General features: G+C 42.0%; 1 protein-coding gene across 4 annotated transcripts in view; it reads left to right on the top strand.

Annotated features, from left to right (window-relative positions):
* CTNNA3 (catenin alpha 3) overlaps positions 1–20,427 on the top strand; it is a 435,224-nt gene that overhangs the window by 336,824 nt on the left and 77,973 nt on the right. For all 4 annotated transcript variants that reach the window (XM_071438368.1, XM_071438369.1, XM_071438370.1 and 1 more), the window contains one exon: positions 4,393–4,544. In XM_071438368.1, coding sequence (XP_071294469.1) covers positions 4,393–4,544 — 152 coding nt within the window. The remainder of the gene's footprint in view (positions 1–4,392; positions 4,545–20,427) is intronic.

The raw sequence follows: 20,427 nt of genomic DNA, 5'->3' as shown, positions 1-20,427 counted from the left end.
TATAGTGAAATTAGCTTCAGGAGCAGCTTCATCTTCACGTTAGGATTGCATTATGTGGATTTGTAAGAGTCACAAGTCATTGGAGTTTCAAAACCTACTTGTGTTATTCAGCTCAACCTTTTGCAGTGAGTGCACAGTACTCTTTTTTGCAGTAATTCCTTTATTATTTCAGTGTATTTTGGAACACCTCTAATAAAGCTATCTCCATCAGTCACTGAAACAATCTGTTCCATTCTGAATTTTATGTTAGGTGCTGTGACTCAGGCTGCTGCCAGCAGATCCCTTTTATTCCACATGGTGTCCCTTAGCCAGCACAGTTGTCTCAGCTTAGATGGGTTTTATTTTTTAATTCTTTCTGTACCATTCTGGATTGCAGTGACAAGAAGAGTAGACATAATACTTAGCAGTAAAATTGGCTTACTGGAATAGGCAGTGTTCTTACCATCTGAAATTCTTATACACCTTTCGAGAAGAAATTTACAAATGCTTATTTTTAAATCACAGGAAGTGCAAACTATTGTTTGCTCTCAAAGAGTGTAATTAAATCAAGAAGCACTGAATAAAGGCTGTATGGCTATTAACTAGGTTTCTTACCTTTCTCTAGTACTACCTTGCATTTAACAGGAGGCTGTGTTTTTAATCTTTACAACCATACTTTTCTTTACTTCCACTGCATTTTTGCAGCTGGAAAGCTGCTTAAATTCTCTGTAAGCAACCTGTATATACCCACCACACTGACTTTCATGCTAGGTGATCAGGTTATGGGGGAATAATGAAGTATTTGAGATACACACCTCTTGTGTTAAGTCACTTCTGCTGCTGCCACCACCTGTGCCTTGGTGTGGGTCTGGGCTGCTCACACCTCTGTTACCTTGCCTGCTGCACATCTGCTTTATTTCAGTGCTCTGCTATCATGCTAGTTTCATATGAAACTCATCCAGTAGCTTTTTAGGCCTTACTTGACTGTACTTCAGGTGGGTTTTTGCAAGTTTTCCTCCTCTTAGAGTCCTAATTCATAACTAGTAACTTACCCTGATTTTCTTACCTTCAGAAGGAAAACCATTTTTTCACTCCAGCTTGCCCAGATTCATTTTTTTTGAATGGTCTTTTTTTAATGAGTTTTCTTTGGGCACAGAAGATGTCTGCAGGTGGCTGAATCCCCAAGAGAGTTGTCTCCTGTGTTGAAAGGCCACTGGAGTTAAGCCAAAGCTGTGGCAGGGTTGCAGTGTGTGTAGCTGGGCTCTGAAGCTGTGCCACAGAGAGCTTCAGTCACTGCCTGTGCTCTCACTTCCATTTCAAAGCTGCCTTTGAAGGAGTAGCTCTTCAGTCTTTGTTCCAGTGGGAGCTCTGCAGCCTTTCCCCACTCTGCTGGCACCACTGGGTGAGTTGCTCAGAGTCTTTGTACATGCAGATAAACACTGAAGGGAAACTTTGGTTATTTACCACTAATTCTTTTTCTTGAGATAAATTGTGGGTTTGCTAGTTTCTTCCCTTTTTCCCTGAGTGAAGAACTGTAAAGATTTTGAATTTTAAAAAAGTAAATTTTTTTCAGGTCAGTTCTAGGAGGTGGTGACTGTTCATGTCTGGTAGGTGTGTTTGTTCTGTTAAGACACTCTTTAGGTGAGTGTTGGACACGTGGATGGTTTGGCTTTGCAGCCTGTTGGTTTTTCACTGTAAGCTGCTTTGGTGGTGGCTGAAGTGGTGACAATCACATAACCCAGCTGAAGTAAAAGGTGCAAGCACAGTGGCTCCTGCTTCACCTGTTGGCAGCGGCTTCTGCAAAGCTGAGAATCTGTTTTCCTGATTGTTTTATTGTTAAAAATAACAGGCACAGAGTTGCTAATTGGAAAAAGGGATTAGTGAAGTTTAGTTTTCTATGTGAAGAGCTGGGCTCTGACAGCTATTAAACAACAAACTGGGTTCATTAGTTGGTTTTGATTGAAGATTACAAAATCAAGCAAAAACATTAGAGGACTAAGAAGACATGCCTACAAGGAAATATGAAAAGTATTATTTAGAAAAACAGTGGAATTAGGAAACACTTGGTGAATTTTAAAGCAAATTAGGTTAATTTCAAGAATGTATTTTTGATAGTGTGAAATCTTTAATTACTTTAGGGACTTTGAACATTATGCTTATGAACATATTGGTATTTTCCAAACATCCTCCTTTCTGCACCTTCCCTCTCAGGGAAAGCAGAATTACAGATGCTCATATTGAAATTTGCTTTTAGTTTTTGTTGCAGGAGAAACAGAATGGAACACAAAGAAAACAGAAATAAAACAAACAAATAAAACAAACAAATCCCCATAAAAATTTAGTACTTCTCAGTTGTCTAACACTTGATATTTTTAATTTTACTTGTTTGATTTTGCTTTTGAAAGACTGAAAAAATAAGTAATTTCCTCCTATTCTCAATTGCATCCACTTCTCTACTATATTTAGGCTGCCTAGAAAAATAAAGCCAAGTACAGGAAATATGCACATTATTGGGGTAATTCAGTCCACTTAATGCAGTATTTAAGAGGGTTGCCTGACTATTTGAGGTCTATAAAGTATTTTGGATGTTAGTTATCCATGAGTAGGAGCTTATATATGCACCAAAATGCTCTTTTTTTTAGCCATTGGTTGGGAGCTCAAAACTGAAACAAATCCCAGTAGTCTTGGATTTGAGGGAGTTGTCCTATCACTTACAGGGAAAATGAGCAGGAAATAAGGCCTGTTTGATAGCCCAAGTGTATTTTCACACTTCATTAGCAGTTGGTGTGTACATGTTTTAGAACTGCAGTATAGTCTTGTGTTTTAATTGTCTGTGTAAAAGTGCTGTTGCTGCAAAGCCCCATCTGAAATGCTGCTGGAGGAGGGCCCTGAGGTGGTGGTTCTGTACTCAAGTGCAGCCTGGGTTGCTCCACTTAGAATTATTTTGATAGTCTAGAGGCCAAAATCTTTGTTTAACTAGAAAGAAAACCATTTCAAAATGATGAAAAGTTCTCATTCAGTGGTGGGTCTTTGATTTATTTTTTTAAGCAATAAATAGGCACTTGTTCTCCATAATTATTTTATGTGATTGCAAATGAAAAATGTCTTGTATTTTTTCTGTACTATTATAAATCTTTCCACTGACCTTTTTGAAGGTGTGACAATTCCAGTGATATTCTGAAGAGGCACTGATTTTAAATACCCTCTTTTTCAAATTAAGTGGCAACTACTTGTTGGCTCAAAGACAGTGAAGTTACTGTAATTTGAGAATGAATTTAACTGTCTCCAAGGGCTATGTGGGTCTCCTCATCAAAGTTAGGGAGGAAAGCATTGTTGGGGCACCGAAGTTGCCAGGTTTTCTAATTCAGAAATCATCATGTCTTAAGCTGAAGCTTTGTCTGCCTACAGATTTATTGTATACTTCAAGATTTGCCTGAAATGTTCCACATCAATTGTATTAGCAGTAGTGCTTTCATGTGTTAGGGATTTGTGAATTGCTCAGTGTGGAACTGGGGAGTGGAGGGTGGAACACAAACAATGTTAGTGTTTGAAATCAACACATTGCCAGAGAGAGCTTTAGTACCATGAGGTTTGTTGCTGATATTGAATATTACACAAGTTCAGTTTTATCCTTTTGCATTTGTTTCTTCTATGTCCTCAGACTCCAAGTGATAGGAAATGAGTTTGGCCTGGGCTTGTTTGAGGTCCTTCTGTGTGTGTGATGGATTTTCCATCTGCATTCCTTCCGTATTCTGCCGGGTTTCCTTTGCTTCAGGGTGGTGTGAAGGCTTGAGGGAGATGCAGTGCTGCCAGGTCACCATGCAGAACAAGGCCCTGGGGCAGCAGCAGCAAACCCCCAGGCCTTCTGGATAAAGCACAGGTTAAAATCTAACTGGCTCAAAATGCACAGTTTGTTTGATTCAAACAAGATAAATTGCCCTGGTAAATTCGGGTTGCAGTTGTGGGACTTGCTCAGCTGAAGAATAAACATCAGTGTTCTGCTGGTTACATCTCCATTCACACTGAAAGTAGATTAGGAAATAGTGGAAGTCTGTTCAGCAGTGGTTCCAACTTTAAGCCACGTTGTTTGTCCTGATTTTCTGGGTAAAATTGCTATTGAAATCAACAACAAATTTTTACAATTGCTTCCACAGCTCCTCTTTTAAAACTTCTTTCTTCTTTTAGTACTGTATGACCACCCACAGCTTATGTGCTTACCATGGGCATTTTTATAACTGTGATAAAAACTACAAATGTATTCTCACTTAAAAGTAATTGCACTATTATTGTAATGCTTTTTAGAAAATAAAGTTTTTATCAATGTCAGGTGTTTTTCCAAAAGGAAAAAAAAAACAACTACATGTTCTTTTATGCTCACTGAATTTTGTTGTTTTTTGGTGTTTTTTTTAATAGTGATTCCAGAGTTTATTAGCCAAGTAAATATTGCATTGGAGAGCTTAAGCAAGAACACAGTGCATCTGTTTGATGACAACCAGTTTGTTGACATTTCCAAGAAGGTGTATGATACGATTCACAACATCAGGTGCTCCGTCATGATGATTCGGGTAAGTCTGGAATTTATTCTTTTCATACTGATGGCTGAGATGGGTCAGGATGTCAGGACATTTTTGGGAGCACTCAGAACTGTGTGTGTGATAAATGCCCCCAAGCTCATATCCAGGTTGAACTGGGCTGGGAAGCTTGGGTTACAGTGAAACGTGTGATTGTAACTCCACAAGGCTAGAACTGCATTGAGTACCACGTCAGAATGTTGCACAAAAATGTCTTTACTTCTTTAAAAATACATAGTTTTGTTTGGTTGGTAAAGATCTTTGTTCACTTCATTAGCTACTAACTTGCAGCTACCAAACCAAATCTTGTAGTTCTTCAGCTTTAACCTGTGGAATGTAGGAGAGAGAGTATTTCCAGGTGATTCTGATATTCCCATATCAAGTTCTTCCAGCCTTACACCAGAAGACTCAACCTGATTTCTTTGTCTCACACAATTACTATCACTGCGCTTACATTTGTGTTTTTCCTGAAGTTCAGAAACTGAATCAGAGCAGCTTATTTTTAAAATTCAAGCTAGAATTTTGTCAGATGCAGAATTTCCCCCAAATATCTTCATAAAGAATGATAAACAACTGAGCTGCAATGTCTGTATGTTCAGCAATTTCATTTTACTATAAGATTAAACATTAATAATATAGATAGATTTTTCAAAGAAAGTTTATCTTCTGCACTGACTTTGCAGTTGGGAACATGGTAGGAAACAGATTCCTTTTCTTGTGAATACAAACCCATGACAGCCCAGCCTGACCAGCAGCTCATGGGAGGTGGGCGTGCTGCTCTACTCCATTTCAGTGAGACCCCTCCTGCAGAGCTCCTCCAGCTCTGGGGTCCCAGCACAGGAAGGACAGGGAGTGTTGGAGTGGGTGCAGAGGTGGCACAGGAGTGATCAGAGGGATGGAGCACCCCTCCCACAAGGAACAGCTGGGGCTGGAGAAGTCTCTGTGGAGGCCATACTGCAGCCCTTGGGTACTTACAGGGGCTTATAAATAAGATGAGAACAGACTTTTTTGTAGGGCCTTTTGTGATAGGGCAAGGGGTAATGATTTTAAATGAAAGAGGAGAGATTTAGCTAGATAAAAGGAAGAAATTTATTGCAATGTGAGTGCCAGTGAAACACTGGCACAGGCTGCCCAGCAAGGTGGTAGAGGCCCCATCCCTGGAAGCATTCCAGGCCAGGCTGCAGGGGCTCTGAGCAAACTGACCTGCTCATTGCAGGGGGTGTTGGACTTGGTGGCCTTTAAAGGTCCCTTCCAACCAAAACCATTCTAATGTGAAGAACATTAGTCTTAACATATTGCAGTGTGTAAGGTAAAGTAGGAATTCAAATGTGCAGAATGATTACAATGTCTCATCCTTATTGCAGTTTTCAGTTGGGAAACTGTTTGTATACTGAGGAGAGACCCTGAAACATCCAGCATGTGTCCCATAGCAGTAAGAGTTTGTGAGCTGGATGTAGGTCCAAACCAAACAAACCAGATTGTGGGTGATGCTCTCTTAGGTCTTCAGATCAGCTCCTGTGTCAGTGAGCACAGGCTAAGAAGTTTTCATTGGGACATCTCATTTTTTTCCAGGTAAGCTTAATTTAATGCCTGTGTTGCTCATCCCTCCCTTACTGACTCAGGGGCTCTTGGGTCTTTTAGAATTACAAAGTTGCTTCTGTTTCTCAGTGAGTTAAGAGTCTTCTTTATGTCCAGTTGTCTTATGTTTGAATTCCATGATCATGACTGTGTATTTCTTTCTGGAGTTTCGCATTTCTGGGGAATTGGGAAATGCACTGAGGAGTGTAACACAGCTTCAGTCAGTTTCTGTGAAGAGGCAGACTCAGCTCTGCAGTATTTCCTTGGAGTGCTCTGTAGGGTGTGTGTGTTGGACAGTCACTCAGGTAATGTGAGGGGAAAAGCCTCAGGTGTGCTGAGGCTGTGACAGGCCCAAGGCCCAGGGGGTGCCCAGTGGGCAGTACCTGGGCTGTGCACCCATGAAATCCTGAGCCACTGCCCAGCACCTGAGGCCACAGCAGCCATGGAATGGCTTCTCTCAGGGCCATCTTCCACTGCTGCTTTGCAAGTCCTGACAAGAGCTCAGGAGAGTTAAAAAAATGGTTAGAAAGGATGTGAGCTCTCTCCTTAATGAAGCCCATTGTTCAGCCACAGCCATGGGAAGGTTTTTTTGAGGTTTGGTGAAATGTTAGTCAACTACTCCAGCATCCCTTGGAGACAGTGATTGCCAGCACAGAGAGTGCTGAGAAAAGCCTGGCATTCATTTTCTGAGTCAGGATGTGTTTGCATTCCTGGTTAGGTATCTTCCAGACAATGCCAGCTCCCTGGAAGAAGCTTTAGTGGATCTGGGGGTTACTCAGACATGCACTGTTAGTGTAGCAGCCAAGGTGAGGAAATGAGATGTTCTGTGGCCAGCGTGCTGCTGGTGCCAGAGAATGGCCCCGTGCTGCTTACGGGGGATTGATTGCCAGACTGAATCAGGGCAAGAACTCATTGACAAAAAATAATTGGGAGATGTAAATAGATGAGGCCACTCATTCACAAGGGGCAATTTTTCAACATGGCAGTAAAAGCAGAAATTCTCCAGGTCAGTTTCTCAGGAAGCATTTCAAACATGTAATTACACAGAAAGAATGATTTTAAAAATAGAATTCTTAAATGTAAAATGCTGTCTAATGCTATTGTTAATGCAAATTACCAGCTATGCATTTCAATGTCCAAGCTTAACCAAAGATATGTGAAACGTTCACTGCAGTCCTGCAAGGTATGAGGCAACACTTGAGAGCAGCTACACAGTGGCTGGTGTGTGGTACTGCTGAGCTGTAATAGAAATGCCTCTGGGCATCAGGGGGCTGCTCCCCTCAAGATGCTTTTCATTGTTTACTTGCAAGGACTGCTTGATGCAGAGGCAGCTGTCAATGAGAAATAACTGGATAGTTGATCCAGGGTGTATCCACAGTTCTCAGTCATTTTTAACTCTAAGGATCCCATTTTTGTTGTGTTTTAGAGATTTTTGTGGGCTTGATCTTGAACAGGAGCATTTGTACATTATCTGGATAACATTTTAATCAGGATATTGATGCTACAGAAATAGATTAGGTTAAATAGTACAATTAAAGGCAATTCTTCCATGTAAAATATGTAGAAAAGTCAAAGGAAACAAGTTGGTGGTTTTTGAGACAATACACATTAAATGCTGCAGAATGTTAAGATTATAGGTAGAACTTTTTAAAAAGCTTCTGTATGAAGGTGCTTGTAGTTGAAAAATATGAGACAGCTGGATTGAAATAACAGCTACCAATACCCCATTAGGGTATAAACTCGTGGAAAGGAATGACTTCAAAAGAATAATAACTGCTGGTAACTAGAGCACTAATAGTCATGCTAGCAATTATCCCAAGAACAGTGGAAACAAAGTCACCAAGTTAAAAGTTTCACAGAATTCTTTGTTCTTTTTGGAGGATAAACAAGTGAGCAGATGTTCAGGTTTTACAGAGACAAAGAAGGGGGCAAAGGGTTCAGATGCTCTATGCAAGATGCTTTTACTATACTTATGTTCATGGAAGCAGTGACTGAGGACCCAAGTTCTCTAATTTTGTGAGAAGTGGAGAGTGTGTATTGAAATTGCTATTCTTACCGCATTAAAACATTTATTAAAAGTCCTTTCTGCTGAATGGCTATTCTCTGTGCTGTTTCTCTCAGAATTCTGCCATGGAGACCATAGGTTTCCTCAAGAGTTTATGGTATTAGGCTTTTTGAGTTTGTTTTGCACGTTGTTCCTTGATTTCCCTGCACCATGATGTATGGCATATCCATCCCCCAGCCCCCCTGAAAACTGTGAAAACTGAAGCAAAGCATTCATTTTTCTTTTCTGTCTTACCTAGATACTTTTATTCAACTAGATCCTCCCTACACCTCCAATCAATTCCTAATATTCCTGTTTCTTTAGCCAACAGTATTTTACTGTGTGTTTTAATTTCCTTTGGAAAGTCAGACTCAGTTTAGGTACACATTCAAAAGTCTGCAGCATAAATGCTTTTTCATATGTTTTGGCTTTCTCAGAATACCCTTGGATGGGTTCCCTTTTAAACTTCTTTTGTTGGTTGCAAATCTGGCATGGTTTTTCATTCTGTTTTAAAGAAATGTAACAATTCATCCTCAACAGAGCTTGAGTTCTTCAGTACACTCGATTTCTCTCAGTAAGAGACATCACAGCAGAATTCATTATCTTACACCCAGCAGAGTTACAGGAAATTTTAGAACATGGACCTCTGGACAGGAAGGTAGCAAGTGGTGAAAACCTTTCAGCCAGTTACTGAGTGTCTAGTTTGAATTCTACCATGGCTTTTACTAATGACAGGATTATCCTACACCTGCAGGGTTTTCTGCCTGTTTTTACTTCTGTAGTCCAAGTGAGTTAGATCCTGTCCAGTGTAGGCAAGAACAGGCATGAATTGAACGTCTGTTTAAAAGTTAAAGAAAATAAAGCAAAACAGAGAATCATGCGAGAATGGCAGACATTTACTGCAGTCCTATTGTTTGTTTTTCCAAAAGGGCCTTGAGACCTCATGGAACAGACAGACAAGGAACTGTTCATACAGTCTTGTTAAACTTCATTGTTGGTCTGAAATACAGAAGTGATGTTAATCCATTTCAAACTCATATTGAGAAGTTTGATAAAAACCTTTTTCTTCATCTTTTTCTATCCTTCACCAACTGCACAAGAGGCAGAACCTTTGCAGCAGTAGTTAGCCACTTGGTCCTGCACCTCTCAGCACTTTCTCGTTGTTTCTGACCCAAGCAGGACAGGACCTTTCCTTCTTCAGCTCCATGGCAGCTTCAGTCCTGTCACCCAAGGATTGATATGTCTGGATGTAGTGTGACTGCAGAAGAATGTGTTCATGTGATGTCTTTAAAAAAGAGTGCAGAACAAATACCTGTTGTCTGTCAGGGATAGTGGCACACCTCCTCTTTTTTCAGGTTGTTATCCTGAGTCCCATAAAAGGAGAATGTCAGTTTGTGCTACAGAACCCAAATAAGAGGGGAGATAAAGGTGTTTAGTGCTGCAATCAGCTGCACATCCCTACAGGTAAAAACTTCTGACAGCTGCTTGTCCCTGCCACGTTATTTGGTTTTTTGTGGGTTTTCGGGGCCCCGCCAGCTGCGGGTGACCCCGATACTGGGTGGGTGCGGCAGACCTTGTCCTTGGTGTGTCCCACAGCTGAGCGCCTCTGCCGCGAGCACGCGCCGTCCCAGGTGGCTAAAGATGGCACAGCCAGGAGGACTCAGAGGCTCCAGTGTTGTTCCAACAGGCTTTAATGTCGGGAAGTCTGAGGGCGCAGGCGGGGAGGGAACGCGGGTTACAGCCTCGGTTGAAGGGCACCGGAGCCGGGGTGCCGAGCCCCGAGCCTGGGCAGGAGCGGGGTTTTTAAGGGGGAAGGGGTAGGAGGGATCGGGGTACACTTCAGACCACTAAGGAGGGGGTACAGAGGAGGGCTTAGAGTGGGGTGATAGGAAAATGGGGAGAGGGTGTTCTTAGGGGGAGATCCAATGAAATAGTGGGGAGCAGGGAACTTTCTGGAATAAAGGGTGTGGGTTACATATGATTGATTCATTCATCCCAGGGTGTCCCAACCCCATCTTCTCTGCCCTCTCCTCCCACAGTTTTTATCATCTCAAGTCACAATCAGCAACCTTGAAGTACCATTATGAGAAAACTTAAAGCACTATCCCACATAGATTACATTTCATATCATAATTCACCTACAGACATATTTTCTAAAAATGTCTATGTTCTTTACAGTATACCTGGGAAGCCTTCTCATAATGTACAAATACTTGTTATAATTTATATCAGTATTAGCATCATAGAGTCAGTCATTATTATTATGACTCTGCCTTGCAGATATCTTACCAAAATGCTCTGTACTGAACAGTTTTGGGACACACTCAGCATACATTTCAATTTAACATGCAGACATTTTCAAAAATGCTAATCTCCATTCAGTACCAGGAGAGTTTGTCTTCCTAAGTAAATAAAGCAAATCCCTCTTTTCTGGCAAACTGCTATACATGTCAATTTGCTTCTATTTCATGTTTATGTACAATGTAACAAACTCTCAAAGGTCTCAGTTTCATTACTTTAGGGCCTTTAATATCTTCAGCAAATCAGATGACTTCTGGTTCTCAGTGTGATAGTGTTGCTGACTTTGTTGCTTTACAGAGTAAAAAGCTGCTCAGTAGTGTATGTGTTAATAATACCCAGCTCTTGTTTTGTACTTGAAAGTTGCATCCACTTGTCTTAACATGTGGGCAGGATGTTACCCTAAGAAATAGCTTTAGTTTGGAGTTGCCCCATTTGCCATAACAAGCACCTGTTCTTAAAAGCTGAGGTGTTTCCACAAGGGAAAAAAATTTGTTAGTAAAAATACAGATGGTTTATTGATTTTAAAAACAGATAGTGTATTCCCATCTCAGGTAGAGGGGAGAGAGGCAGAAGAGTTAAAAAAGCACATGCTTTAGCCTTCCCATCTCAGACACAGGAGTGGAAGGGAAGCCAGAGCACAGATAAAATTTTATTTCACTCAGGGATGGGTGGCCCCCTCTCCTCCCCCTTCTTCAGGTCCCCTTTGCTTAAACAGAGTAGAAGCAGAGTCCATCCACAGGGTAGTTGGAAAATGGTGAATTTTTTTTTTAATTTTTTTTTTGCTAACAAAAGACAAGAGAAATTATCTGCTTTTGTGTGCTTCTGCATTTCTGCACTTTGAGATTAACAGGTCTTAACTTCTTGGTTCTTTGTACAACTTTCTGACTGCTGCCCCATTCCCATGCTCCAGGCATTTGCTCAGGCTGTACAGGGAGATGGCTGATTTTAGATTCCGGTTCTTTTTTACAAACCAAATGAACAGTGACTAGAAAAATAAGTGTCCCCTTCATCCTCCTCTGTGTAATTCCAAAATGGTCCTTTCACATCCATGTGTTCTGTTATTTCTGTACAGAGAAATCATGCGGTGGTAGAGGAGTGCCAAAAGCAGCTGCCCTCCTTCTGAGGAACAGTGTGTAGAACTCCTGTGCTGTTTTATGGATGTGCTGGAGGAGCAGAGTCCCTCTAATTGCAGCTGTAATAAACTTGTGAGAAAGCACTTGGATGTTGTCAGGCCAGTCTTGTGTACAGGAGTGGTGGGGAAGATTTTTTCCTCTCCAAAGCAGCAGCTCACATGCACCCCCCTGGTGACTCTGCAGAGCAGGAAATGGGAATGGGTATTTGGAGTAGTACCAGGAACTCACTGCTTGGGCAGTGCCATGTTCAAACCTGTCCTTCCTGTATCTTAACACATACTACTTTTCCCCCCATTGCTTTAAATTCTTTTAATACTATTTGGTTGTTTTTCATTTTTGTCAAAATATTATGGTTAATGGAGCCTTCTTTTAAAGGCAGAAATACTGCAGTATCTTTGGAACCCCATCTTACTTTTCACTGTCACATATTCCATTTGTCTCACCCTCTTCTCAGTTAGGGTAGGGTGCACAGAGGGCTCACTCAGGGAAAGGACCTCAGGAGATCAGCTGGTCCAACCTGCTGTTGAAAGCAGAGTGTTATCCAGGGCCCCTTTCAAGACATGTCTGACTTCACTGTTTGCTTTTTAATTTTATCTATTAGAATTACAACAGTAATGGGGAATTGATGGGTCAAATACAGCAATTGTGTGTTAAATTTAGGTATCAAAGGAAGCTGCTTGCTACACCTCATGCTGCTGCTAGTCTGTAATGCTTTCTCTATTATTGGCTGTGTTTATGCCTCATTGTTTACATTCAGCACAGGAATGTATGGCCTATCTTTTGCAGTAAAAAATGGAATTTTCTTTAGCCTGGCTTAGGTTTCCAGTTTAGATGTCAGCTAATGGTAAGGATGTTGTGTTGTGTTTTGTTTAAGAAAAGAAAGGAAAAAATCAAAACATTATGGGTACATACAGACAAAAATAAGAAATTATTTCAGAAATGCTAATGCAGATGTGGTGGTGGTGGTGGTGTCCACTGCCTACTGCATCCATTGTAAGAGCCACGTGCAGTTACCTGTCCTGGCAAATCTGGGCTGTCTTCTGCCCAGACTGCACAGCTGTAGGCATCATGCAGGGCTGGGAAATAAGAGCTCCTCAGCAGCAAATGGCTTCATGGCTTTCCATGGGAATCTCCTCCTGCTGGGATTACTGGGTCACACACAGGAGTCAATATTCTTATGGATGGCATAAACAGTTTTGACTCACATACTACTTTAAATGTCAGTTCTTCCCAGTCTAGGGATTAAATTACATTGCAAGTGTCACACATGATTATGCTTTTAATTGTTCACAGAATTACTCTTCTCGTTCAGAAAGACAGAACCTTCCAGAATTATTTGATAGCTCTGGTTTAGTGGCTCATTGGAAGCTTAAGCACATAACAGTATTTTTTCTGGAACATTAAAATCTTTGCTAAGGGTTTTTTTTTTTTCTTAGAGCAAGAAAAAGTGATGTGTATTCCTTCCTTGCCATTTGGTGCTTACTATCTAATATAAATTATATTCCCAGAGAAATGGAATGAATATTATGCTGTTAAAATGGAAGTACTGAATTACTGGAACCAAAACTGGGAAGCACAGTAAAGTGTTACAAATCATAGACACTCTATTACAATATGCCTCCTGCCACGGGGCTCACTGGAGCAGGAGCAAGGCAAGCCAGGAGTGGGGACTGCAGCTCTCAGAGCACAGAGTGCTCACTCAGGCTGTGGCTGTGATGCTGCAGTCAGCACTGGCAGTGCTGGTGCTGTTCTGCCCCTGAGGTCTTCCTTGGCCAGGCCTGGCTGTGTTTCCCTTCACTGCTGGACACAGTGATCTGTAAGGTCCATGGCTCAGCTGAAATTTCTCAATTGCCATTATCACTGTGGAACCTTTTATCTGGTAGGATGGATCTTTTTAGTGTGGTGCAGAAAAGCAGTGAGGTACATCACAAATGTGTTCAGAATGGCACTGGGCTTCAAAATCTAATGGGAATGATATGTGTTAGGCTGTGATCTGGGGTCTGCATCATTCTGTGCTTTCATGTTGGTGTAGCAGGGTCTGATCTGGTCCTCTTGTCATGCATGTCCTTGCTGATAAAGCAGTGTGATAGTGGACAAGGTTTGGGATTAATTGGTTCTTTATTGCTTCCCTGAGTTCTTTTGGTTTCTATTCTTAGAATTCCTTAGTATTCCATGACCATATTTGAGTTCAGGTTCTGCTTTTAATGACAGCTTCCTTCCATTTTTTAAAATTACCATTGCTTGCCAGCTTGAATCACTTGTTTCCTTGAAAGTGTGCTCAGGGCTGGAATGCAGTTGATGAAGGGAGGTGGACATAAGGAGACATAGTGACAACAAGGAAACTGACTCACAAAAAAAGAAAGCTTGGAAAAAAATTCTTCAGAGAATTGAAAAAAAAATCCTCCACTGAGCCTGGCAAGTTGAAGATGGTATTTGTGACTGTTTTTTATCTGAAAAGATTCTGTAGAGGTTTATAAAACTGATGCTGCCTAATTTCCTGAGAAACCCTGGCACTTACAGCCTATACTTAAAATAGAGGCAGAGGAGTCCCTTCATTGTATTTATCAACAAAATCAGTGTATATGAGTACTGAAGGGAAGTGTGTTGCAGCAGAGGAGTGCTGTGCATCCTCTAGCACATGGATTGGGTTGAAATTACTGTTTTACTGCACCAATCCTCCAGTGTAGCCTAGCAAACAGCAGCACGGCCTCCAAGGTAATTGCTATAACAGGTACTTCAATTATTAGGAAAGTGGAGCAGTAATATTAATTTAAAATTAGTTTATTACTCTGGGTGCCTTGTGATCTTGGTCTTCATGAAGTAGTCATCATAGAATTACAGAAAATGGGAGAAAACCAGATTATTTAGCAAGTTGAACATAATTCCTTTCAAAAGTAGAAGCCTTCCTTCTTGCTGAACATGGTCCAGCATGAAATAGCACATAAGAAATGATCATATGGGCCAGTGTGATTGGGCCTTTGAAATCTCCTGCAATCTGCTACAGTGTTAAATCCACCCACAGCAAAGTCACAGTTCCATGTTAGGATACAGCAGAGCATGTCCATGGGAGGTACAAAGAGCTGCTGGGAAGCATCCAGAGTGAGGCCATGGCAGCCTAAGGGTGCACACAGGTCCAGCTGCGTGTCCCTGAGAATGGCTTTGTCACCTGACACCTGCCCCAGGCAGCCCCTGCGCCCAGGGCAGCTGCAGGGCCCCAGCCTGGTCCTCGCTGTGCTGTTCTGGGTTCTGTGCTGGCTCATGGGCAGCCCCCCTGGGGGAGTACCCTGCCCTCATTGTTGTGCAGACACTGAAGCTCACTGCCTGGCTCTGTAGGCTGGCAGGGCAGCCATAGGCTTGGCCACAGTAATTGGTGTGGAGGGCTGGCATCCATATTTCTTCTGCCTATGTATATTGTATTCATCACATCTCTGCCTGCCTTTTGCCTCCTTTATGATCAGTGAGTGGTTTGTGATGGAGGAAATCAGATCAGCAGGTGTCAGCTGTATGTTGGTTGCTGTTGTCTCCTCAGAATGGGAACTGGACCCTTCTGCCCTAGTGAGGAACCAGTCTGGCATCCCACCTGAGCAGGGCATGCCTGCCTGGGAGCCTGGCTGGCCCCACAGAGGGGCCATGTCAGATGCACTCTGGAATGCTGTGGGTTTGGGAAAGCTGCATTCCAAATGCATAAAGAAACAAACATGAGACTTAAGTAACATTCTGCAAATGAAGAACAGACATGAAGAATTGTGTGATGTTTTAGTGAGGGAATGGTGAATGCAGCACACAAAGGCAGAGCCATTGAAGTACCTGGGTTATGTGCTTGAAGAGGTCACACTGGTGCCCTGGATGTGTGGGAGTGTGGAGCTCAGTCTGGCTGCTCAGAGGGAACCAATAAAACATCTGCTTGTCACCTTGGTAAGTGGAGCCAGAAGCAGAACTTCCCCAGATTTGAAGCACAGCAACGTCAGTGGAATTAATTTACCAGTGCTGGGGTTTGCAGCTAATCACTTATTGCTGAAATGGAGCCAGTCCCCAAGAGAGATGAAGTCTGAAATTGTGTCTGCCTAAACTTAGGCTTTTCTTGGTGGTTCCATTCCATTAATACAGCCTTAAACCTTGCATCTTCCAGCTTCCTCCATCTCAGACTGGGCTGCTTGATTTGTTCATGCAGTTTACAGGAAACTCACAGGTCAGAAATGAGGTGACTCACCCTGGTTGTCCTTTAACTGCAGAAAGGGAGTTATTTTTTCCTGAATGAAAAGATCATCCTGTCTGATAGGGTTGCTCCTATATTGTTGGTCTTGTTTCCATGTTTGGGTTATTAAATAGCATATTAAATTGCACCATGCATTTGTAGGACATACTAAATTTATAACTCACAGGACTATTTTCTCCCTCTAAAATTCTCACATTTCTCACCTGGTAGAGTAAAACTAAGATGAAATTTTAGGTTGTGTTTAGTTCATTAGTAAAAAGCTTCTTTTTCTCCTGATATTTTTCTTCCAGAAAGCTCAGGAGGAAGTACTACGTGCAGCCTGGCTCTTTAGAGATGGCATGGTTCAGTCCTACTCAGCCAGTGGGACTGCCAGATAGCTCAGGGCTTTGGCAGGCAGCCTTTACCTGGCAGAGCTTGGGCTGAGACTGTGATACATTTCCGCTCCTTTTTTGTTTATTCTTGGCTATGTTGATGAGCTCTGAGATTTATCTACTGCCTGGGGAAGAAAAAAGGTTGAGCAGTATTAATTGCTAAAAACTGCCATCCTCCACAAAGAGAAGGCAAGAGGAACGATTGAAATTCCTGTCAGGGACCATTCAGCAGCCCACACAAGCAGCTTACCACAAAGATGTGGCACAGCATTCTTTGAGGACTCGTGGTGCTGCATCACAGGCATAGCTGTGTGTGCATTGTCCTGCCTCACACAGTGGTGTTTCTTTTTATCCTCTTCTTTTCCTTCCCCTCCTTTTTTCATTTCTTTTTCATTTTCTCTCCTTTTACCTTACAGTTTATCTTGTGTTGTTTATATGCAGATTCTCTTCTCATGCCTCATGCTAAGGTAGTGTTTACTAGTAAAACTTTTACTTAGTAAAAGACAACTACAAAGAATTGTCTTTTGTGAAGCCCTGGCCTCCCCACAGGGTGCCAGTCTTTTTGGAAAAGGGTAACTAAAGCATAAATTCTGATTTTTATCTGACCTAAAATAAATGCAGCAATCAAAACTCTAAAGATACTGACCTAACTCTATCAATACTGTCTCCTGTGCAGCTCAGGATTAACTTGAAATAATTCCCAGTGTTCATTTGTCTGACCTGTTCTTAGAGATATCCACAGCTGGCAACTGGAGGGTGCCTTCAAGCAGTCAGTCCCAGTCCATTCCCTTTAGAAAGTTCATCCTTAAATCTACCCCATACATCTCCTTATGGCACCTTAAAGCACTTCATGTCCATCAGGATGGGTGATCTCCTTCTGCTTGTTTCCTGTACACCTGAAGTTTGGGTTTCTTTTGGTTTTTTTCCACGTTGTGCTGATGCTTGTAGGGTCCTGCTCTCTCTCCAGTGTGTCCTTCCTCTGGGAAGTGCAGTGCCCAGCACTCGATACAGTACCTGCAGTAGAGGCTCAGGTCTCAGTTGAAGGGGGGACATGTTTCAGAAGGTTTCCTGTCTTTGGTCTGCAGGTACTTACAAAAGTCTGGTTGCCCTTGTTCTCAGGAATGTGATGCTGCTGCGTCCTCTTTAGCCTGTGCTCCCCTGTAATTCTTTTCTAGTGCTTTTCTAGCAAGTATGTTTCATGTGTGTTTTTCTCTTTGCATCAAAAAGAAACTACCCATATTCTGTTCTGTTGTACATTTTTAAAAATCTATTGCCGTGGGATAAAAATATTTCTATCCATGCCAGTTACTGATTAAATTTATGCTTATGGTTAATTTGTGTTTAGATTTATTAGTTCTTTGCTGTTCACTTACTGTTCAAGTCAGATAATACTGGAGATGTCTGAAAGACTAATTCCAGCCCATGCAACCAAGCAAGGTTTTACTGAGTTACAGTTGGTTGCAGTAATTCAGCTTTGTAAGTACCATAGTTAAAAATGAGAGAAGTAGGGGTTTATGTCCCAAAATGAATAGTGAGAACCTCCAAAATTCCCTAGTTGTTCAAGCAAGTGCACTCTGATTTATTGCAGCTGCAATGACCAGAGCATTAGGAATTTTGACCTGTGAAAAAAAACCCAGATGTGTTAGTCCTACTTAGCCCAGGGAACAGAGAACCAAAGGGGAGAGCAGAGAAAATGGGATAGCTGTTTTCACTGATGTAAAATGTTGTTGCACAGGACTGGAGAAAAGCTCTGTTATGTATTCATAATGGGTAGAAACAGAATAAACTCTGACTACAAGGGGAAGATTCAGTTTGGACATAATGAAAACCAAATTTCATACATAAGATTTTGGTGAATTTTCATGTATATTAAGGCTCTTGTGTTTGACTTTGTGCCAGTTTTATATCTGTCAGTCTGTTAGCAGATGACAGAGTTGTGTTGAGTCTCTCCTGTTTCACTGGCCAGAAGAGGCTGTCAAAGCTGCATATTGTGAAAAATGTGCAAAGTACTGATCTGAATAACTTTCTCATTTGATGTCTTAGAGGGGAGGATTCTGACTTTCACAGAACTTGTTCACAAAACCTTCCCAGATGGAAGAAGTAATTTCACATACAAACAGGAATTTTAGCATCTACAAAAATTCTGAGAAAATTATGTGATAACTAATTTGTTCAGAAGCTAGACCCAAACTAGTGTTCTTTGAGGGGCAGCTGTGGGGGATTATGTGTGTTTAATTCTGCTTTGCTTGGAGAGCCTGCTTGGTAATGAAGGCTCTCAGCTTCCCAAAGCAGAATGAAATTAGTGATTTGGGACATAGGAAGGCTGGTTTGCACAGTGATGGCCTTAATGGGTTCCTTAATTCCATGTCAGCTGGCACTGATCATTCACCTGGACATTATTGGTTACTGAATGGCTGAGGGTGGGTGGATGTGTGTTCTGGGCATCTGAAGTCTCTTGAGAATTAAAAGCAGGAATGAAAGCAATGGATACAGAATTCATAGCTAGGGTGGTTTTATTTCCATTGTCTGAGTGTCTGGGTGGAATAGCTTCTAAACCTGAACTTTGTGCTTAACAATTGTCAAATTCTGGGTGGGAATGTGTGGGAAGGATGACAGCAGTGGTACCTGCACTTGGAGAAGCAGACTGTGCATTACAGTGTGCATTCTCAGTGAGGCATGGCTTTGTGATGGACAGGCTTACTCTGTGTGTCTTTTCTAAAGATGATCTGTTTTACTTGAGCTCAGGGCGTCGTTGGGACTGAAGAGGCTTGAGCAGGTGTTGAGGTTGTAGTTAGTAATTTCATCTATTTCAGTTTGAGAAATGCACTTATCATTGGCAACCTTTTGCTGAGAAATATATTGATCTATCCAAGGGAATTTTTTTAGTGTGATCATTTAGAATAATTCATGTAACAGAAACAGATTGATTTGGCATGTTAGAGATCTTTGCTGAGGGGGCCACCATTGCTCAGGCTTTCTTCATCTGATAAACCTCCATTTCTTGTGGATTTCTGAATTGTCTTGTCCTTTCTGAGCCCTGAAATGTTTTTAACACAGTCAAAATGAGATATTCACTGCACTTTTTTACCTTTAATATATTGATGCATTCCTAAAGCAGTTTCTTTCCTGTATTTCATCTGCCTGGAAACAATGGTTTTGTTTTGGCTTTGGTATATACTCTCCTCCACAAAAGTTGGAGGCTTCTGGAGAGGAAAGGGAGATTCTGCAGGAAGGCAGACTCTATTACATGGTTTTAAAGTATAATTTCAGCCCTCTGGTTCTCAGAAGTGGATTTATCTTGCCACACCTCACTCCATCCCAGGATGCTGTGTGTTGCTGCCAAGGAGCACTGTTGGCTGTTCCCAGTGTTCTTTGTGCCAAGAGCCCAAGGTCCTTTTCAGCTGGTCTGCTCCAGGCAGCCCCTGTTTGCAGCTTCTGCCTTCCTAGGTGCCATATTTGCATTTTCCCTGGGTGAGTTTTAGAAGGTTGCTGTCAGCCCGTTCCTGCAGAGTGCATCAGTCCAGCTGGGTGCAGCCCTGCTGCTGGGCCCAGTCAGGTCCCTGCTGGTGTCCCATGGAAATGTGTTGGCTGTAGCTCCAGCAGCTCCAGGGCCTGGCAGGGATGTCCTGCAGCCCTGGCCCTCAGACACACACCTGGGATGCTCCTGTTGTTCCCAGCTCAGCAGAGCCCGGGCAGCACTGCCCTGTGACAGCCTAAGGCAATGGCCCAGCTTGGCTCCAGCACCTGGGAGATGGGTGAAGAGCCTTCCTCTTCAGTGACAGTCAGGCTGTGACCCTCCAGGGACTGATGGGAGGGTGAGCAGCCTGTACCTGGCCAGTTTGTTCCTCTGGCCTGTGTTAAAAATGGGAACCATTTTGAATTTTCACAGAGCAAAATGCAGGCACCTCTCTGGTAGCCTTTGAGGTTAGCCAGGCTGACAATAAAGATGTTTTTGTTTATCTTTCATACATACAGTTGAGAGAGAGAGAAAACAAGGTCTAATCTCATTTTCAAAGGTTGAGGTGATGTTAGAAATCTGTTTCAAACACAGTTAGGAACTGTTTATATATAAACCCATATATAATTTGCTTTATGAAGATTACTAGCAAAAGAACAATGACTTAATTTGTCACAGACATCTTTTATGAAAAATCCTTTCCTTAGGGTTTTTCCTCCTGAGAAGCTGAGAGGCCTCAGGAACAAAACGTAACCAATGGTTATCTGCTGCTGTGGA

This window comes from Agelaius tricolor, unplaced genomic scaffold (genome assembly GCF_023055355.1).
Source record: "Agelaius tricolor isolate 1412-34295 unplaced genomic scaffold, bAgeTri1.0.p SCAF_13, whole genome shotgun sequence".
Lineage (NCBI taxonomy): Eukaryota > Metazoa > Chordata > Aves > Passeriformes > Icteridae > Agelaius > Agelaius tricolor.
The sequence above is the reverse complement of the archived record's forward strand: the minus strand, read 5'-3'. Positions and strand labels throughout refer to the sequence as shown.